At 35.9% G+C, this 19,618-nt stretch overlaps 4 protein-coding genes across 6 annotated transcripts; 2 read left to right on the forward strand and 2 right to left on the reverse strand.

Annotated features, from left to right (window-relative positions):
• Positions 1 to 727: 727 nt before the first annotated feature.
• LOC120770148 (myeloid leukemia factor) lies at positions 728 to 10,087 on the reverse strand. Of its 3 annotated transcripts, none has more exons than XM_040097338.1 (5): positions 9,860 to 10,084; positions 8,025 to 8,236; positions 7,459 to 7,942; positions 5,143 to 5,469; positions 728 to 1,692 (listed from the first exon to the last, which is right to left on the reverse strand). In XM_040097338.1, the coding sequence occupies exons 1-5, from the start codon at positions 9,910 to 9,912 to the stop codon at positions 1,413 to 1,415; spliced, it is 1,356 nt and encodes a 451-aa protein (XP_039953272.1). In that variant the 5' UTR covers positions 9,913 to 10,084; the 3' UTR covers positions 728 to 1,412. The 3 variants fall into 3 exon arrangements, with proteins under 3 accessions (XP_039953272.1, XP_039953273.1, XP_039953274.1); XM_040097339.1 differs by lacking the exon at positions 9,860 to 10,084 and adding an exon at positions 8,316 to 8,415; XM_040097340.1 differs by lacking the exon at positions 728 to 1,692 and adding an exon at positions 3,016 to 3,916 and having other exon boundaries at positions 9,860 to 10,087.
• A 1,890-nt stretch (positions 10,088 to 11,977) lies between these two features.
• LOC120771065 (trypsin alpha-3-like) lies at positions 11,978 to 12,838 on the forward strand. The gene has a single exon (XM_040098871.1). The coding sequence runs from the start codon at positions 12,028 to 12,030 to the stop codon at positions 12,829 to 12,831; it is 804 nt and encodes a 267-aa protein (XP_039954805.1). The 5' UTR covers positions 11,978 to 12,027; the 3' UTR covers positions 12,832 to 12,838.
• A 1,107-nt stretch (positions 12,839 to 13,945) lies between these two features.
• On the reverse strand, positions 13,946 to 15,090 carry LOC120771189 (trypsin). Its single transcript, XM_040099085.1, has one exon. It carries the CDS (start codon positions 15,037 to 15,039, stop codon positions 14,215 to 14,217), a length of 825 nt encoding a protein of 274 aa, XP_039955019.1. The 5' UTR covers positions 15,040 to 15,090; the 3' UTR covers positions 13,946 to 14,214.
• A 3,272-nt stretch (positions 15,091 to 18,362) lies between these two features.
• Positions 18,363 to 19,396, forward strand: LOC120771132 (trypsin alpha-like). The gene has a single exon (XM_040098996.1). It carries the CDS (start codon positions 18,425 to 18,427, stop codon positions 19,235 to 19,237), a length of 813 nt encoding a protein of 270 aa, XP_039954930.1. The 5' UTR covers positions 18,363 to 18,424; the 3' UTR covers positions 19,238 to 19,396.
• The last annotated feature ends 222 nt before the right edge of the window (positions 19,397 to 19,618 follow it).

Consider the following 19,618-nt stretch of genomic DNA (forward strand, 5'->3'; position numbering starts at 1 on the left):
GAAAAAATTCTAAAATAAAAATAACAAATTAAAATAGTATTTTTTATATTTCAAATTATTTTCTTTTAGTACATATTACTTTTTTAATTTTTGGGCTGTTGTTTCATCTATTCCATTATATGTAGGTTGTTTTTTACTTCAAGACATTGTTTATTTATTTATTATTTTTTGTTTTGATTGAATTTTAGCACATAATTACGCTGCCAGCGCAATTGCCGTTTGAATTTATTGTGAGCTTTTAAAGAAATTCTTTTAATACATATTTTTCAATGGCAAATTTAAGGAAAATTTATTTTTGATTTACAACAAAAATTGTTTACGTTTTAAAAGCGAATGTACATAGCAAAAGAGGAGCATGAAATAATGCTTAAACGCTGTTATCATATGAAATTGTCGCCACTGCTCGCCAACTTGAAGTTTGGAAACCCGACTAAGTAGCGCTAACATCGACGCCAGCATTTTGAAACTATAATATGCAGTCTACAGTGGTTTGGAAGCTAGCTTTGTCATACAATTTGTATACAACATCTCAATTCATATTGCATCAATAGCTAAGATATATTTCATATTTCGTTAAGCAAACATTTTTTTTGTCGTTGTATTGCTAATAAATTCACAAATATACTTCATAATACATAGTTTAAGTTTAGAATTTATAGTATTATTTTTTCGATATATATGTATGCATAGGTGTAGGTGGAAATCAAATAAGTTTTATATATAGTAATTATGTGTTATAATAAAATTGTATTTGAATTAAAAGGTGCAGCAGCTGCGGTACAGCACAGCATAAGACTCATATAAGCATGTATTTATAAAATCAATCATACAAGTAATTTGACGTTTTCTTTGCATAAAACAACTGCTTTAGAATGTTTTTGCTTTTATGGGTTTTTTGTATTTTGTTTTTTGTTTTCGTTATGCGCAGCACAAACATCTCAAAAATTTTGTGTTATTGATGGGCACGCGCAGCATAAAGTGTAGATAATTATTTTTATACAGTACTAATAAATGTTAAGGGTTTATTAAGTGTTATCCTAAGATAGATTTTTTTGTTTGCTTATGTTTTGTTTTGTTTTGTTATATGCCCCCACTACTTAAAATTCTATAAAATACGCACGAACAGCGTTGCATTTTAATTTACGCGAACTGCCAACGCGCTCCCCAACTCAACTACCAAACGTTTACTTCGACTATTTAACTAAATAATTAATTGGCGCTTGCTGCTGCGCACACCACCACTACATTTGCGCCTCGTCTCATTAATACCTCAACGCCTTGAACATTTCATTATTATCAATGTGGTCAACTACTTAAATTAATGCGTCCGTTCGTTCACTCATCAGCGTTACAACAACACATACTTCCACGCGCAATTAATATATGTATGTATGTAATGGATTTCAATGGTTTTAATGATGAGGTGATTTCTGAGATTTTGAAGCCGTTCTGTTAGCTGCTACTGCTGCGGCGGCAGCTGCTGGATTGATTACTGTTGCGGGTCCTGCATCATCTTCCACCTCTTCTACGATTACCGCACCGCCAGTTGGCTGCACCTCTTCATCATCGTCGTCATCGATTACCTCGGTTATGGTCAGCGTTTGTGGCTGGTGTGGCTGTTGATGTTGTTTGCTATGTTTAGAGCGGTAATTGCGGCGTGCGGCCGAAGCGTTATATGGATGGGGATGTACACTGTAAAAAAAATGTGTAGAAAATATATTTCAATATTAACAAATTTATAACGTAATTAAATTAAGCAAGCTTAAAAACTAAGTAATTGAAATTAAATAAACATAAAAAAATTAATTTGTTCAAACTTAAACTAGAAATTGACACACAAATAGTAGTTCATGAATCATAATAACATTTACGAATATGTATGCATAATTGCAGAGCTACATATATAAGGGGCGGCGTGCAGGCAAAACGAGGTTACAGGCAATAGGCAAGCAATGGGTAATGATGAAAATTTATGAGACGTCAAGTTATCACAAAAAAACATTAAAATTCATGAGACGACTTCAAGTGATATCAATATTTTTCACAGACTAAGATATACCTTCAAAAATATATAGCAAAAAATAAAGCAAATATATTAACGATCGAATAATATATGAAAATTTTGAGGTTATGTAGGCTTTATATTGAAAATATTACACAGGGGAATCTAGTGGTACGTAGAAAAGCATTGGGGGAAATGCCGTATACAGTTGCAAAAATATTTAATTTAGAAAATTTATTATTTTTTAAAGCACGCAACTTATTGTGCATATTATAAAAGTAAATTAAGTATGAAATTCTTCAAAAAAAACAGGTCTACAAACGTACAACACCTTAGGTTACTATGAAAAGTTGTATACAAATCTGGGTCTGTTTCGGTTACACACACCATGTCATGGCAACAAATTTATGTGTGCTTGGACTGTGTTCACACAAGGACTCTTTCGTTGGCCAAATCGATTTTTGTAAACGAGGGGACGACGAGAAAATTTATACATAAATTTCCCTAAACCTTTAAAGCAAGCATTTCAAAAACTATTAACAATAAATGAGCCCGTTTACAAATAAAATATTAAGAGGAAAACGTGAGAGAATACCACCACCAAATATTTAGCGTACGTCCAATACCAAACAGTTTTGTTTAACAAATACCATTAATATTTTAATATTAGTAAGATTTACTCGCAGATTTGACGAAAGCATTCCGAAATTTAACAGAAAATCGTTGCAGGCGATAATCCTTTTTCCGGCTGAAAAAGCACTTGTCATCAGGGCAGTAAGCCAAGTGCGTTGGGTATAACCATTTGTTAAACTATTAATATATGTATTGATAAATATTTTGTAATCCATAGAATGACTTTCATTTGCATGTATATAGCACATTTGCGGTTTAATTAAACGCATTATTACAGCAGCGCGTATTTACATTTTTAAGCAGCAAAGTAAGCACAACAAGGACTTCTTGAAAAGACATGTCGACGATAAAAAGCAAATATTGATTTTTTCTATGCTTAGTTTTTTTCATTTGCAAACATATTTACAGCTTCTGTATACAAATTATTATAGTGAACTGACTTTTGTTAAGAAATCGCCACCAGAGGATATACATTGCTTACACGTAAGACTGCGAGCAGTGCATATAACAATTCATTAACCACAATGCTGGAACAGCTGAATTATATATATGACAGTATATATTTAGCGAACAGGGATGATAGGTAGTGAGAAAGTCGCTTTGGTTCTTTGTTTTTAAAAAGATTTGCTTTGAAAGATTGCAAAGCATTGATCGACTCATAACAGCTGCATAAGTGTCTCAAGTCTGCTTACAACGCACTCCAGCCGCATATGAAAAACAAGATTTGAGCTGCACTCAAGTGGAAAGTTGTGCAGCAAGCGTTTCAATGCATCTATATGTCTTCTTTGCTAAGTAGGCTGCATCGTTTGGTTTCAAGATCGTTTCTTTGACGCTTTGTTTGTATGTATGAAAAGTATGCCATTAATATTATTACTTTGTATGCCAATCAATTATGTATGACTGATTGATTAATATTTTTTTATTTTACTTATATTTTCAAAAATCGCTTAGTAGTTTTTCGTTTGTCGTTGTTTTCGTTATTCGTTTTGCTGAATCGTATGTCTGTTTACAAATGTTCGTAGTAAATTAATTAAAATTATTGCACATTTATTTTGTGTTTTGATTTTAGTTTTAATTATTTGTTGTTGTTGTATCTCCGACGGCTGCTCTCCAAACCAATTTCCATAAATGTCTTTAATTGTTGTTTTGTATTTTATTTACTTAGATAGGAGTATATTTTATTTCATCTTCACGATTTACTGTTGTTTTAATTTTCATTGTTGTTGTACTATTGTTTATTTATTTGTACGATAAAAACGTGGATTATACAAACGCCAATCTCTGTTGAGTGAAAATATTTTAATTGTTATTGTGTCATTTTTTTGTTGGGCGGATATTTGAATTTAAGCAAAAGAAGGATAGACGCAAAAATTTAGCAGAGGGTTATGTAGAATACATGTAGTTAATAAAATGCAGTGGAATGAGAGGAAATTTGCTATTCAATCGCATTTTAGATTTTTTTAAATAAAACGTTAATCAACATGGTAAAAAGTAATGAAGAATTTGTTAGCTGAAGCAAATGAACTAATGGCAAATGGAGTTGAGCTGTCAACAGCGATTTTCATTTACGAAAAGCATATGCGAATATGAGCGACTTTTAAGTTTAATGGGTAGAAAGGAATACATGGTATGTAAAGAGGCATAAATGATAAGAATTATTTATTATTAAGATTTCACTGTATTATCCTAATTATATAATTAAATAAATATGACTGGGAAAGATATTTATTATAGATATAATAAGACATTAGTAAACAAATATCTGTAATGTTTGTTATGTTACCGTTAAAACTATGAAATAAAGTTTTACAATGTAAGGAAAAATGATACACGAAAAGAAAATTGAGAAATATTAACTCTGAAATGGGAATATTCAAAGGTTTTACGGTTGAATTAAAAATTGTTGAAAAAAAAAAATTATATAAATCAATTTTAAACATTTGAAAATAATAAGATTATGAGAAATGCGCAATTATACATATAATTTATATATCTAGTACTCAATTACATATATATTTTTTTATCAGAGCTAAAAATTTATATAATTTAAGAAGCTCACTTTTTAAAAGATTAAAACATATCAATGTTTAAAATTTGGAGAAAAAACAAAAAAAATTGCCTAAAAAATCAATTATCTGTTTCCGCACGGAAAATCGATAATTTGACTAAAATTTCAGAAACAACATAAGTTCAACGAAGAAAATATAATTGAGTAGCGCTGATACGGAGATTTTCCAGAAAAAATTTAAAATTCGCAGCAAAATTATTCAACGAAATATAAAATTGTTAGTGGTAGGGCTGTGACAACTTCCGAACTCATAATTCCTACGAATGTGGGTGGTGCGAGAGGTGGAAATGCTGCTTTGTTTTCCATTTTCGCAAGTTTTTCGTAAATTCGTAATTTGAACGCATTTTCGTGAGTTAATTTTTTTTTTTTTTTGATTCAGTGTTTCTGATTCTTGGCTTTATATGGTTCATGTTTTGTTTTGGTATTTTGTGACACAAACCTTGTCGTTGGCGCTGTGCTGTGACTGTGATTGGTCGGTGTGGTGGCTAGGGGCGACGACGATGGCGTACGTAATGGACGACGTGCTGCAATGCCGCGATGATAGCCGGCAGCGGTCGGAGAGCGAAGCGTTGTTTGCGATGTCAAGTAGCTATTGTTGTTGTTGGCTTTACTATTGCTGTTTTGTGTTGACGTTGTGGTTTTGTTTTTTGTGGTGGCGTTTGCATTTGCGCGCTCCGTAGACAAATTGTCGGTGTTGTTGTGGCTTTTGTTGTTCTTAGAGTTGGAGTTCAACGAATCGACCGACGATGAAGGGGACAATGTCGAGCTGTATTTGGAACGTAGTGTGAAAAGCGAAGAAAATTGCGATTATTCACATTTGAAGCGTATTTAATTAATATTTGGTGGTGGTGATTTGTTTGCTATTTTCCCCAATTTGTGAAAATGCAACTGTGAGTTTTAATTTGTTTTTTTAATTATTGTTGGGCGAACACACAACAACATGTTAAAATTATTTTACCAACCACAATTTGTTTAGAAAAAGTTGTTAAGTTTTTGGATTTTCAGTAATACATTGAAGCAGATGTTGCTAAAATTCATGTATAATCGATAAATTATTTTAGGAAATAGAGAATTTTAATTAAATCAAAATGAACCCTTATTGTTCTATTTATATATTTTTTTTTACTTTTGAGGTTAGTTATTGAATAACTTCGAAAACTTTATAATATAAATATTATTAAATCTATATGCATAACCCCAAAAAATGAAAATCGGTCACCTCTTCATGAACAGTTTCGAGCTACTCTACGAAACTTAACAGCACTTTAGAAATAACATATTTTTATTTTCTGTTTCTACTGAAATTGATATACGCGAAAATTGAACTCGAAAAAGTAAATATCGAACAGTTTTTTATATCTTTTTAGTTGTGGATATGAGTGAGTGGTATGAATGAACATTCACAATAGAAATACAATACAGAAAAAAAATCTTCAATATAAATATGCAGAAAATATTTTATGAAAATTAATTCTAAATATATGTTTTAAAACATTAATAGATGTTAAGTAATACAATGAAGTATAAATAAAACATCTAACTATAACACAATCAGTGACAAATAAATATAATTAAAGAACTCTAAAAACAATAAATACTATTTAATTTACAAAATGGCCTACCTCATATTTTTAGGGCGAATTTGTGAGTGTCGAAATATTTTCTTACGGGTCGCTTTGAATTTAGTAGTCTTTACGCTTATACTGTTAGTCATAATAAGTGAAGTGGAGTGGGAAGGTGTGAAATTTCAAACACTCGTAGGCTCTCATTTTCTTTTTTTGTTGTGACTGCTTTTATTAAAGTTAATTTCATTGTTAATGCTCTGTATATATGTATGTAGGCATATCAATCAATGCAATTGTTTTCTTTTTTTGGTTAATTTTTAATACTTTCAGTTTAACTATTAATATGCATTTTTTCGAAAAATCTGTTTGTGATTATTGCTTGCAGTTAAACGCGAATTCGACATTACATTATTATATTATAGTATTTGAATTCTGGGAATGATAGCAGTTGTAGTGGTTCTATATAAGTGATAGATATATGTATGTACATATATATTTTAGTAGTATGTAGTAGCTGTAGTAGTTATGCTAGTCGAAGTTAAATTCAATCCTTAATCAATCAAGTTTCTTTGTTTATATATATTTTTTTTATTTTTTATCATATCTGGAAGTAGATATAAAGCAACAATTTCTTTTCAGTAAACCAGTGAATTTTTGATTACGAAAGCGAAAAAAGTTAATAAACTCAAAATAAAATTACATGTGAATATTGTGAATATTGGAAGCATTAGTAAATAATAAAAGGACAATAAAACATAAATTACGAGGAGACGAATTTTGAAAGAAAAATTAGTTTTTACATAATCCAGCAAAAATAAACCAGGGAAGATAAGAATTGCAAGAATTTATTTGTATTTATTGCCACATTTAACAAATTACTCTTTCACTTAACTTATTTTGTGTTAGCCTTTTGTTAGAAAGCGGTACTTTAAAAAAAAAAGTACACCTAAAAAATATTTAATCTTCTAACTTAAGCAGTGTGTAAAATGCACTAAAACTTGCACAAATTTCATGTAGGTTTCTACTAAATTTCGCACGAAATTTATGCACCCACGAGCAGTTTAGCATTTAATCCGGAATAAAATTAAATTTATGTATATACAATTTTCCTACAACATACACACACCAATTCAAAATTGAAATGAACAAATTAATATTTGATAACAATAAATTGGTGTTCACGAACTTACCTATTCTGTTGTGGCGGTGCGGGCAAAGCTGGCAATTGTCTGCGATGCTGTCCACCACTACCGTGATGTCTGCTGTAATGACGTGGACGCACATCATCGTCATCATCAGCCGATTCAATGGTGATCATCTCTTGTGGACGCGCACCACGTACACTACCACGTGCCCGGTTGGTAAATTCACGATCGAAGTCCTCTGCATCATCTTCCTCTAAGTTTATAAACTCTTGACGCTCCTCTAACTGACCGGAACGCAAGTCTTGTTCTTTTTCAATAATATGCGCACGCTCCCCAATATGATGACCAATAGCCATTTTCTTCATGCCACGCCTTGAATCCTCAACGGTTTTACGTGTCTCACGTATGCCACCTGGTCCAGTTTTTGTACTAGTTGTTGCCTGATAAATTTGTGGGCGACCATCTGGACCAGACGACATAGTAATCACTGAGCTGGAGCAATATGAAGCGCCGTTTGGTGAGCCAATATCTAGTAAAACAATTAGCATAGTTTGAGTTAAATATACATATAAGTAAAGACTTAATTAAATGTGTAGAGAATGCGAACTCACCTGCACTAAGTAGTCTATTTATATTTGGCATTGCTGGAAAACCGAAAAGTCCACCCATTGGATTAGCGACATGTTGATTGCTACGCTCCATGAGCGCATTCTGTTGGAAGCCGGGGTCGAATGGTGCCAACATATTGAATGGATCGGGCATGAATGAGTTCATCAAACGATTCATCGAACGCATTTGCATGTTCATGGCATTCATGTGATTACTGAAAATGTGCGAAAATTAGCTAATTAAAGGGTTGTTCAAAAAGAAAATAAATAACTAAATAAACGGAAACAGCATACGAATGTGACCGTCGTCGTGCGCCGGCAGGCATTTTCACAAACAAAATTTTTACTTCAAAAAATAAGTAAATTATATAAAACAAAGCGCCCAAAACAAAATTACTTCTGCCAGAAAAAATACTTTTTTGTTTAAGCAAAAAAACAAAGTTACTGAGTTAACGGTAAGGTTTTCAAAGGTTGGTTTTCTAAACAATAATTTTCAATTATACATAAATTAATTAATAAAAATTCCCAGTTTATTGCCTTTGCTATTGTAATATAAAAATCGAATAGGCTTGCAAATTGTGATGATGTCATTAATAATTTTATTTAATTCTTCTTTTTCATTTATTTTTTGGTGGCTACATATATATGCACACATATGTATTATGTACATGTTTTTAAGATAAGCATCATTTTAAATGCAATTACAGTTAGGATTGGCAGAGAAAGATATTGAAAAGCATTACGTGAAATCTGCCCGAAGGAGTGCAAAAATTAAACAGAGTATAATTCATGAGTCAATCAAATTCAACAGATTAGACAAATATTGATAGGATTTCTAAATTGTATAACAAAGTGTTATTAACTATTTTCACATCTACAAACAGTAAAAATTTAAAATGGTAGCCATTTTGAATACTTTTTTTAAATATTGAATATTATCAATAAAATTATTACATTATTGGTCGCCTAAGATGAAATATTTTAAAAACATCTTTAATAACCACTAACCCAAATTCTAGTAATACCTACTTTTTATGCCACTGTGAATAACTCAATATACCGTAACTATCTTAAAAACCTTAATGCTCTCCAAGACTGAAAACGTTACTTTACTAATTCGTAATAAAAATATTGGTGTGTAATTGCTTAGAAATCTCTAGACTATAAAATATGTGAAGCGGGAGTATATACATGAGGAAATGCATAAAATGCTACGGAAAGCGACAAGAAAATAATATTTATTGATTTTTCATTTGTAAGATTGTTGTTGCAATTTCACTATGGTTAACGTCACCGTTGACGTACATATACATATGGATACAAATATATAGAGCTTTGCATGGCATATAAAACCGTAATTGATTAAAGGAGAATCCGTTCACCGCAAATAGAAACAATAAAGCAAGTAAAAGGCATGGATAACAACATAAATCCACATTTATACAAACTGAATAAACGACATAAATTTGCAGACCACTTGTTATACATTTCGAAGTTTTAAGTCAATTCCTTAATAATTTTCACTTCAACAAGCTATTTTTTGTATGTATTACATACTCAATCGTGCGCACTAAAATTTTACATTTCGATGTTCATCTCCCGTGACAGCTTGTAGTAAAAAAATTAAGTTTTTCCTAAACATCACATTACTAAAGTCTTTTTATTTATAAAATCTATTTTACACTCCCTAGTCGCGTAATTTTTTCCACAATGCATAACAATCACCTTCAAACATATGGGGTACACATGTTCTTGCAGTGAAGACGAAATACTTTTTTTGTCATCGGCAATAGCGGAGCACCCAGCGCCGAGTTGTTACAGCAGAATCACAAACTTACCCCATGAAAAGGTCATCATCGAAATCTCCCATTAATGAGCCGAATAGCGACATTTTGTTATGATTTTATTATTTGCAATATGTTCCTATGTGTTATTTCAATAAATTAGCTGTTTTTAAGCAATTAAAGGTGTTGGAAATCAATTAAAACACACAATTTTAAGCACTTGATTGTAAAACGCGTCTTCACTTTTCAATGCTTCGTTTAAAATTCGACAAATTTCCTTCCCTTTGTGCCGAACACGAATAAGGTGTGTGTTTGTGTGGCGAGCCACAGGGTTGCACTTAAAGTTTTGTTTGGGTTTGCCATTAGCCATTGTCATTGAAATTATCTAAGCGTTCTACTTATATTAAGCATAACTCTTTATTTCATACATATAAAATTAATATAATTGATATTGCAACAAAAATAGTATTATATGTATTATTCAAGAACTTTTTAAAACTCTTTTAATTCACTAAAATTATGATGTTTCAAGTAAAAAAAATCAGAAATTTTCTTCTATGAAATTTGAAATTGAACAGCAACCCTGAAAATTGGACTGCGTTTATAATAACTAAAATATACGTCAGTCTGTGGTGTGACAGAGACAACTATTGTATAGGTCAGCTAAAATTGACAGCGCATTCGAATTTTCCCGAAACATTTAGCTTCCACAATTTCGAGAAATGTCGAAATCCATATACGAACAGCAAGTACAGTAAGACACCTTCAATATATGTACTTATACACAGACATATTCGAAAAAAATTTCGCTCATAGCGAGCATTTTAAAAGTGTTACTTATAAGCACGAACCCCGATGATACACTATGATTGGTTAAATTGGGTTAGCCTGGTATGCTAATGAGCACCGTAAAGATCAGTATTATTCCATATAGTGACGTTCCTTCTTCAGGATACCAGCGCTTAAAGCGCTCATTATGGATACACTCTCGCTACGGATACGGCCTCACCATGAATACCTCTTCCAATGTCTCATACCGTGGGTTCTCTAAATGCTTGAAGCTTTACCTTGCTAATGCGAGGGAAATTCAGAAGAGATGCTCTATTGTTTCCTTGATAACTCTCTCTTGATATTTCCAGCAGTCATCTCGATCTGTCAGCCCCATTCTGCAAACGTTAAACTGTGACCAGTGAGTATTCTAACCTTGTTCTTAGAGTCCACTTTATCAGCAAGAATGACTTGCTTTGCACATGACTTTTGCAGTTTCTTATCCGGTTGGATCTTTTAATTGCACTTTGATCTTCTTTCCCATGCTTCTGACCAGATCGTCGCAAAGATAAACCATGTGTCCAAGGTTAGTCAGGTTTTTGAATGACAGCCGTACACAACGCTTGCCAATCTCATTTAATATCTCATTATCATCGATGCCTTTGTGTATAGGGATTCACTAGAAGTGAAGTCGCTTGTTCCTAGCGTTCTTTCCACTACTGGCCAGCTTCTCAAGGCATACGAAACAAGGGTGGTGCTCTTATTGCTGCTCGTCTGTCTACATAGACCTTAACTCTGGATTGCTGGTGAAAACCTATGCTTGAAATATACTTTGGATCTGTCCGAGTTCAATTTAGATATAACAAACCCGTACCAAATTTATGCGAACTTCTCCAAAACATCTTCAGCACCACTTTGGAACCAACACTTCCGGAGAGCAGGCCATTTGAATTGTACTGACACAATAATGAAATTGACTTTTGTTTTGAAACGTACACACCCTGACCAAACCTTATTCCACTTTTTTTTGGGATTGGGTGTTGCACAAAGTAGATAATTATATAGTACGTATGTATGAATATATACATATGATTTCATATCTATATACAGGTGTGTCTTGCTTTAAATAAGTGGTCATTAACATTTTTTTCAATTACGAAAGTTAAAAACTTGATCTAGATCGTTATCGAGCGCTAAAAACTTTGACCTCTCGCCTGAAGTGATTGCCTATGACGGGCGCCCCTGCATGAACAGAGATAATACCAACTTTTATTAGGTTTTAATTGCTTGTTGTAATGCAATTGATAACGAAAATTGTAAGTCACACATTTGCTTTGTGCGCCTATTACGATAAATTGGATATAAAAGCCCGATGCAACAACAGTAATGACAGTCGAAATCGTGATAACTCATACCAAAGTATTTGCAGAAATTAGTACGCTTAAACACTTAGCATGTTTCAATATTTTATTTTATTGTTAGGACTCCACGTAGTCATTACGAATGGTGCAACGTCGGTCAATCGGCTGTATCCTTTGGATGGACGCATCGTCGGCGGCACGAATACCAGTATAAAGGAGCACCCATATCAGGTTTCACTCCTCAAATACGGTTCTCATACCTGTGGTGGTTCAATATTGAAAACCGGTAACATTAAAACCGATGGGTTTTTCGTGATCACAGCTGCACATTGTGTTACACCCTACACACCACAAAATTACGCTGTGAAATTCGGCATAACCGCTCTCAATCAACTCAGTCCAATAGCGCTCGTCGATGTGATTGTACGACATGAGAACTACAACCCACTCACCTCAGACTATGACATTGCCTTGATTAAGCTACGAAATCAAATACCGTTCAGTACCTCGTCACAACCGATACGTATGTCCAGCATAAATCCGGCGGATGGCACAGCAGCTGTTGTCACCGGTTGGGGCAGCACCAGTGAGGGCGGATCATTATCACCCACATTGCAGGCAGTCACTGTGAAGGTGGTGGATCCCATTGTATGTGCAACAGAGTATGCGCCTTATGGTGTCATAACGGAACGCATGCTATGTGCTGGTGTGCCTCAAGGTGGGAAGGACTCGTGTCAGGGTGACTCTGGTGGGCCATTGGTGGCCGATGGGGTACAAATCGGCATTGTTTCTTGGGGTCTTGGTTGTGCCAAACCGGGTTTTCCGGGTGTTTACTCGAGAGTGCCAAGTTTATATTCTTGGATACAAAAAAATGTTAAGATACTAGGAGCCCTATAGTAATATAATAAAATAGAATGTTTACAATAAAAATAAAACGATTTGTTTGCTTTTTAATCGCTGGAGTTGATAGTAGCTTGATTAAGTAAACTCGGTTATGGTGGTGGATGTGTACGGAGCTCCTTATGTCAATAATTGTGTTATCTTTAACATTCATTACTCTTCAGTGTAATTTGGCAATAAAGTTTTTCTCTTCACTTGCCCTCAAGCAATGAGTTCCAGACTTTTATTTGAACAAGCTGCACACTTATGATATCTGGTAATTAACTACAACAAGCCAAAGTATTAACAATTGCAAAGGGATGATTTTGTTAGTGGAAGATCGTAACTGTTCAAGGAATTGACGAATATGCCAAACGACGACATCGAAGTAATTCAACGGATCACCTTGATTCAGACTGTCTAATAATATACTTGGAAGCAACCGTAGAGAAAATCTAAAGTGATCATGTAGTATGAGATGAACAGCAAGGCAGAGTGGAATGACTCCACGCTCGATATACTGCTGAGAGACAGCACTATTCAGTGGTACACTGACGGCTCGAAAAGGCCAGAAGGCAATGGAGCAGGCATTACGAGATCGCATATCAAATTATTCATACCAATGGAACGTTTTCCGAGCAAGAGCCTTTGCTATAAGTCATTGCGTTGAACTCAATCTCCACCGCAACTATCGCAATAAGCGTATCGCCATACTTAGAGGCAGTCAAGCGGCACTAAAAGCGATCTCAGCGTATGAAGTGAAATCGCTTCTAGTAGAACAGTGTATAGAAAGGCTGAACCGCCTATCAGGACACAACCGGGTACACCTAATCTGGGTGCCGGGGCATAAAGGGGAAGCCGGCAATGAGCTGGCCCGCTCTGCGGCAGTGTCCAGAACCATGCATCGCAGTTGGGTCCCACACTCTTAAGGAGCTGCTCACCTCCGTCGCGCCCAGCAGGCTCCTGGAACTGATTAGAATGCAGAACCTTGGTGACCATATGTGTAGACCGTTGGTCATAGCGCATTACCTCAATCTTTAATATCTATCTATCTATGAGATGAGTCTTGTATGCTCTGAAAATACCAAACAGATACAAATTTTCGAAAACTTGTATAAGGAATGTTGAGCACAATTTATTATTTTTATTTCTAGTAACTCCTTCACCAAAAAACTGGCATAAATAATAATAACTGAATAAAAAAAACATATTTATCACAATATAGTAAGGTTAGTATCGTTTTGTAAAATATTAAGTAAATATATATGTACATACATATATAGTATTTGGAATGTTATTGCGTTTATATATTTGTTCACTGGCTTTTGTTCGCTTATCTTTTGATCGATTGTGCTTAGTTAAACGTTTCTTTATATAATTCTCCGTCTACGTCTCTTCATCTCACAAGTAATCAGCCGCTTGCTGTTCAATCCATTCAGCATGATAGGATACACTAGCATACACGCCGGGATAGTCCTGAGCACAACCAATACCCCAAGAAACTATACCGGTCAATTTGCCATCTATTACAAGTGGACCGCCCGAGTCGCCTTGGCAAGTGTCCTTGCCACCATCCTCAGCGCCCGCACATATCATTTCTTCGGTGATGACATAACTCTTCGAGGCATATTGCACACCACATTGCAGCGTATCGACAATTTGCAGTTCGACTGCATGCAATACGTTGGTCATTTGTAGTGCCTCCTCATCGTTCTTACCCCAACCGGTAGCGATGGCGTGGGCGCCCACCTCAGCAGTAGTGCGTGCCAATTGAATCGGTTGTACGTTGGCGTCATATATCAGAGGCTCTTTCAAAATGATTAATCCCACATCATTGGTGTGCGTCTTTTTCACGTAACCACTGTGATAGATTAGTTTCTGCGCAGCCACACCCTGCTCCGACTGATCGGCGATCGTGGATGAGCCCGCAACGACACGTACTGTCGAAGCGTAGCGTCCTTTCACGCAATGCGCCGCCGTAACAACGACACGTGGTGCCAAAATCGAACCGCCGCAAAAGTGTATGAGCACAGAAGAGTCGAGCCGTATGGATACTTGGTAAGGATACTGCGTTATATCTGCCTGTTGGCCGCCCACAATGCGTCCTTCCGGTTGAAACGACGGCTTGGCTGAAATAGAATTAAGTGCTGGTGCTGGTATAGCGCCGGCTTGTAGGCCTAAAAAGCAAAAGCTGGCCAAAATGAGTAGCGGAAGTGCAAAACTCATGGTTTATACGTAATCCTTTTTGAAATGAAGTCGTAAGCGATGTGTCTTAGACGAAATATATTAACACTTTGATAGCGCCTCTAATGTGTTTATCTGCTTTTATACCAATTATGTTGGCTGACTAAAGTGCGAGCCGAGTGCGGCACTAAAAAGTTCTCTTGCATTCTGGCAAAGCCAAATTGCTGTGTCATAATATTATACTATGTTTACGACCTTAACAGTTAACTTTGTTTGACACCGAATAAAAAAATGGACAGAATTTCAAATAAGTTTAAGGTTAAAAAGGTAGGTGTGTGCATTGTTGATATGAAAGATCCTTGGCTTGAACTTTCCCACAACAGCTGTTTTCTACTTTTCAATGGAGGTGTTTTTTACGTGACGAGTCCCAAACCCAGTACATAACCCTAGGGAGGGACGTTTTGTCTTCTCACTTTAGTTTGCCTTCAAACGGATGCTTTTGGCTTTCCAGAGGATACTTAGTCTAAGACCAGAAGTTGTGAGCTGTTTGAGTCATATATATTTCAGGACACTCTCAAGTGGTTGTCGCTCAGAGAACATTCTTCTTCTCTGGCGTGAACAAGAGATATCACCTACTGGATCCAAAACTTCTTTCCTGCTTAAGTAGCAGCAATTCTTCTTATTCCTCTAGCCTAATACTTTTCTACTAAATATTATCCTACAAGTTTTGGTTCATCAATTTGACTTTCTTTAAACCCATCGACCAAACTCCCATCGAACCGATTGAATTTATAGCGTTTTAAGCAGATAACACTGCAGAAATTATTCCATAATAAAGATATTATAACGGCATTAAAAAGTACTTGAAAATATTTGCAAAGTAATACTGATACCGTCGGTAAAAATGCAATGATAAAATTAGACAGAATTTTTTTTTAAGAAAATGTATGAGTAGGTAGCCACGATAATTTCCATATTTATATCCATCATAAAATTTCGGTAGTCTTTATGGCCAAATTAGCGCTAAATAGGCAATAACTAATTAGGTATATAGTATAACTAAACATTTCTGTTAGCCGTGGCTAGAAATGAAGATTAGCATAATACAGGACATGTCCGGAAAGTAATAGGACTGATTTTCTTCCGCAGCGATTGTACTTCGGAGCGTGCGCGCACCGACGGGATTCGGTAGAAGGCATTCCTAGCTAACGCACGAGCGGCTGGTTAGTTCTTTTTGAGCACCTGGAGCGTCAGGACGAACATTTTCGCGCGAGGTGTTTCTGTGCGTGGTGCAAGCCGAAAATGTTTTACCTGTAAGTCCTCAAGATACTCAAAAGAAGGACTCCGAGAAGTCATCGCAGCCGATTGGAAGTTGCACCACGACAACGCCCCGGCTCACACCGCCTTTCTTGGGAACAGCTACTTAAAAAAGGCCGGCATCTCAACGCTTCCGCAGCCGCCCTACAGCCCAGATGTGGCTCCGGACTTTTTTTATTTCTTTGCCTGAAAGGCCGATGAAAGGGGATCCAAGCAGCATGCACCTCGGTTCTCAAGACTATTCCAGAGTATGCCTTCCGTGCCGCCTTCAATGCTTGGAAATCGCGCTAGCAGCGCTGCATCGATTCAGAAGGAGCCTATTTTGAAATTTTTTAAACAATTGTAACGATTGGTTTAATATATTTTTTTTAAATCAACTCAGTCCGATTACTTTCCGGACAAACCCTGTACGCCTGCGATCTTCTGGCACTAACCGAAATCTTTGAGTTAACTCTCCAATCTCTAAATAATATGTGCTTAGCCGTGGTTAAGTTAAAAATAATAAGAGATCACGTGAACTGATTTCATGATAGATTACGTATAGTATTATATGGCAACTATTAATATCTGTGGTTTGATTGATTACCATAAGTAGATGCCCACAGAAGGAATGGTCACTTATCTTAATTCGATTGTGCTGAAGTGTTTTTAAAAAACATTGGTGTGGGGAATATGCACGATGTCTGTGTGCTATCAGCCTCACGTTTTCAGTTTAGTGTATAATAACTATGACAAACTTTTTACAGTAATTTCACTAATCAACACGATAATGATTCATGATACTTCAAAATAATTATGAAAAAGTACAAATAGATAACGGTATGATGTAGATCGCGTGATTAGTTATTATCGGATTAGAAGTTCAACTTACTTTCTATTCTGTACTCACCAAGTTAGAACGTGTTTTAGTGTAAAATGTTTCAAGGAATTTCGATGAGATCACATGTGATTGAAATGTGTTTGCATGTACTACGAGTATATCAACCTTAAACTTGAGCTTTGGTGAGACCTAAAACTTTACGTGCAACTTTATCGTGCGGAAGTGTATCTTTTAATCAGCCAGTTAACTAGAGTTGATTCTCTATTGGCGTTTTGCGTTCTACCACTTCTTTAACAGACGCTGGTCGCCGACAAGTTCCTCTGCGACTGCGTGGTTTTTCTGGCCTAAAGTGCAACGCAAATGATCTACTGAATTACTTGCCCTGAGCAGAGTTCATCTTGCCGCAATTGTAGGACACTGTCTGGTAAGCATTCATGCGACGCCAGTTGTTAAAGTTGTAAGGAAAAAGGTTATGCGAACCAGATCTTTCCTAAACTATCGCTAAAACTCCGGCGAACCTTAAGACATTGCCGAAACCGATATTAGCCGTCTCAATAAACTTATGACAGCTTCAAAGTGCTTTGTCGATCTGTAAAGGTTTTATGATCCAGACTTTATCTAAGCTGTCCAAGTGAGATCCTTCCTAGGATCGACCTTTTATTCTCACCCATTCAGATTCTCTACCACAAACTCATTCTATGTGTGAAAATATATGAATTTTGATCAAGGAAAATAGAACTATTGGGTAATACAACTAAACGCCTCACAACCAAATAAGTGCAATAACCCTCATGCCTCGTTATTCCTTTCGTGTGTTTTCTCTGCTAATGTTCACATTTCATCTGTACAGCCCGAAAATGTTAACAAACTTAAGATGCTCTGATATAACGATCACTTCTATTACTACAGCGCCTAAAGGTATGCTTTCTTTCCCATAAATTCTCAATGAGTGGGTTTGAATAGAGAAATTACTCGGAAATTCTTTAGAAAATGCTATCTCTAAACAAATACACTCCCACCTACAAATATATAAGGGTTTTTCTAGCTAAAATCTAATCGAATACTTAATCATGCTACTTTATTAATCGTTCCTCTGTAATTATTGATAAGACCTCGAAATAATGTGTTAGCCGCTTGTGCACGTACATTTTTCTACAAAGCATTGATTTACTACACCAGCCGATTAGCTTTCGACATTTCTCGTGGTCAGACGGCGCAGCTTATCGCCGAATATAAGTGCTGGATAAGCGTGGTACTGCTTATTCCGCTTTAATCTTGCGCTTAGCGAAAATGTTACGCCACATAACGTTCTTCGCGGTCTTCACCATCGTCAGCTTTAGTGCTCTCGCCAGTGCCGACACCAACGCGTTGCTGAACAATGGACGCATCGTAGGTGGCTCCAATGCTGATATACGTCAATTTCCACATCAGGTGTCGCTGCGCTACAAAGGATCACATTTCTGTGGTGGCAGTATCTACTTGCCGAACATCATCGTGACAGCCACGCATTGTGTGTCTGATGAGGACGCTACGGGTTTAACCATAGTCGCTGGCTCAACAACACTGCTTGAGACCCCCGCCGTCGAAGTGGCGGTTGTGAAAGTCATAATCCACGAAAAATATAATCTACTCAACGATTATGATGTGGCTATTTTAGTATTGGAGAGTAATTTGACATTCAGCGAGTCCATTCAACCCATCGCACTGGCCAAGGAACGTCCACCGACAGGCACTGAGGTGACCGTCACCGGTTGGGGTACACTCGAAGAAGGCGGCGCCTATTTGAGTAATCAATTGCAGCAGGTGCAGGTTAATTTGGTGGACCAGACAAAATGTCGCAGAACGTATTTCTATCTTGTGACGAGCCGTATGCTGTGCGCTAATGTGGAGGGTGGCGGTAAAGATTCCTGCCAAGGTGATTCGGGTGGCCCACTAATTGTTGGCAATGAATTGTTGGGCATTGTCTCATGGGGTTCTGGCTGTGCGAGCAGCATCTACCCAGGTGTGTACGCATCGGTACCCGATTTATATGCCTGGATAGAGGCGACGGCCAATGAAAATTCGAATTCTGTTGATGAAGTCGAGCGATCTTCATATTTGTAAATATAATGCAACCTTTGGAGTTACTACTTGAGATAAAAGTGTGATTATTTATGATTTCGCTTATTTATAACACGATCGATTATCGGAAATGTTAAATAATCTATAAATATAGCAAAGTCATACGTATAAGATCCAAGCGTATACGTAATAAGTACTAAATATTGCCTTTTATTTCATCAGTCAGCCCTCGAATGAAGAAGATGGTGGCTTGTGTTAAGTTTAAAGGGATTTCTAAAAACTATCTTAATTTGAAGTATTCTCTAGTATATACATACTTCCGACCGTAGTTCGGTTTAAGCGAAGGTCTGGAGTATGCAGTTTAGAAAAGTATCAGAGAATGTTGTATCTGAAGTACCTTAGATGATTTATTACCTCTTAAGC

This window comes from Bactrocera tryoni, chromosome 3 (genome assembly GCF_016617805.1).
Source record: "Bactrocera tryoni isolate S06 chromosome 3, CSIRO_BtryS06_freeze2, whole genome shotgun sequence".
Taxonomy (NCBI): domain Eukaryota; kingdom Metazoa; phylum Arthropoda; class Insecta; order Diptera; family Tephritidae; genus Bactrocera; species Bactrocera tryoni.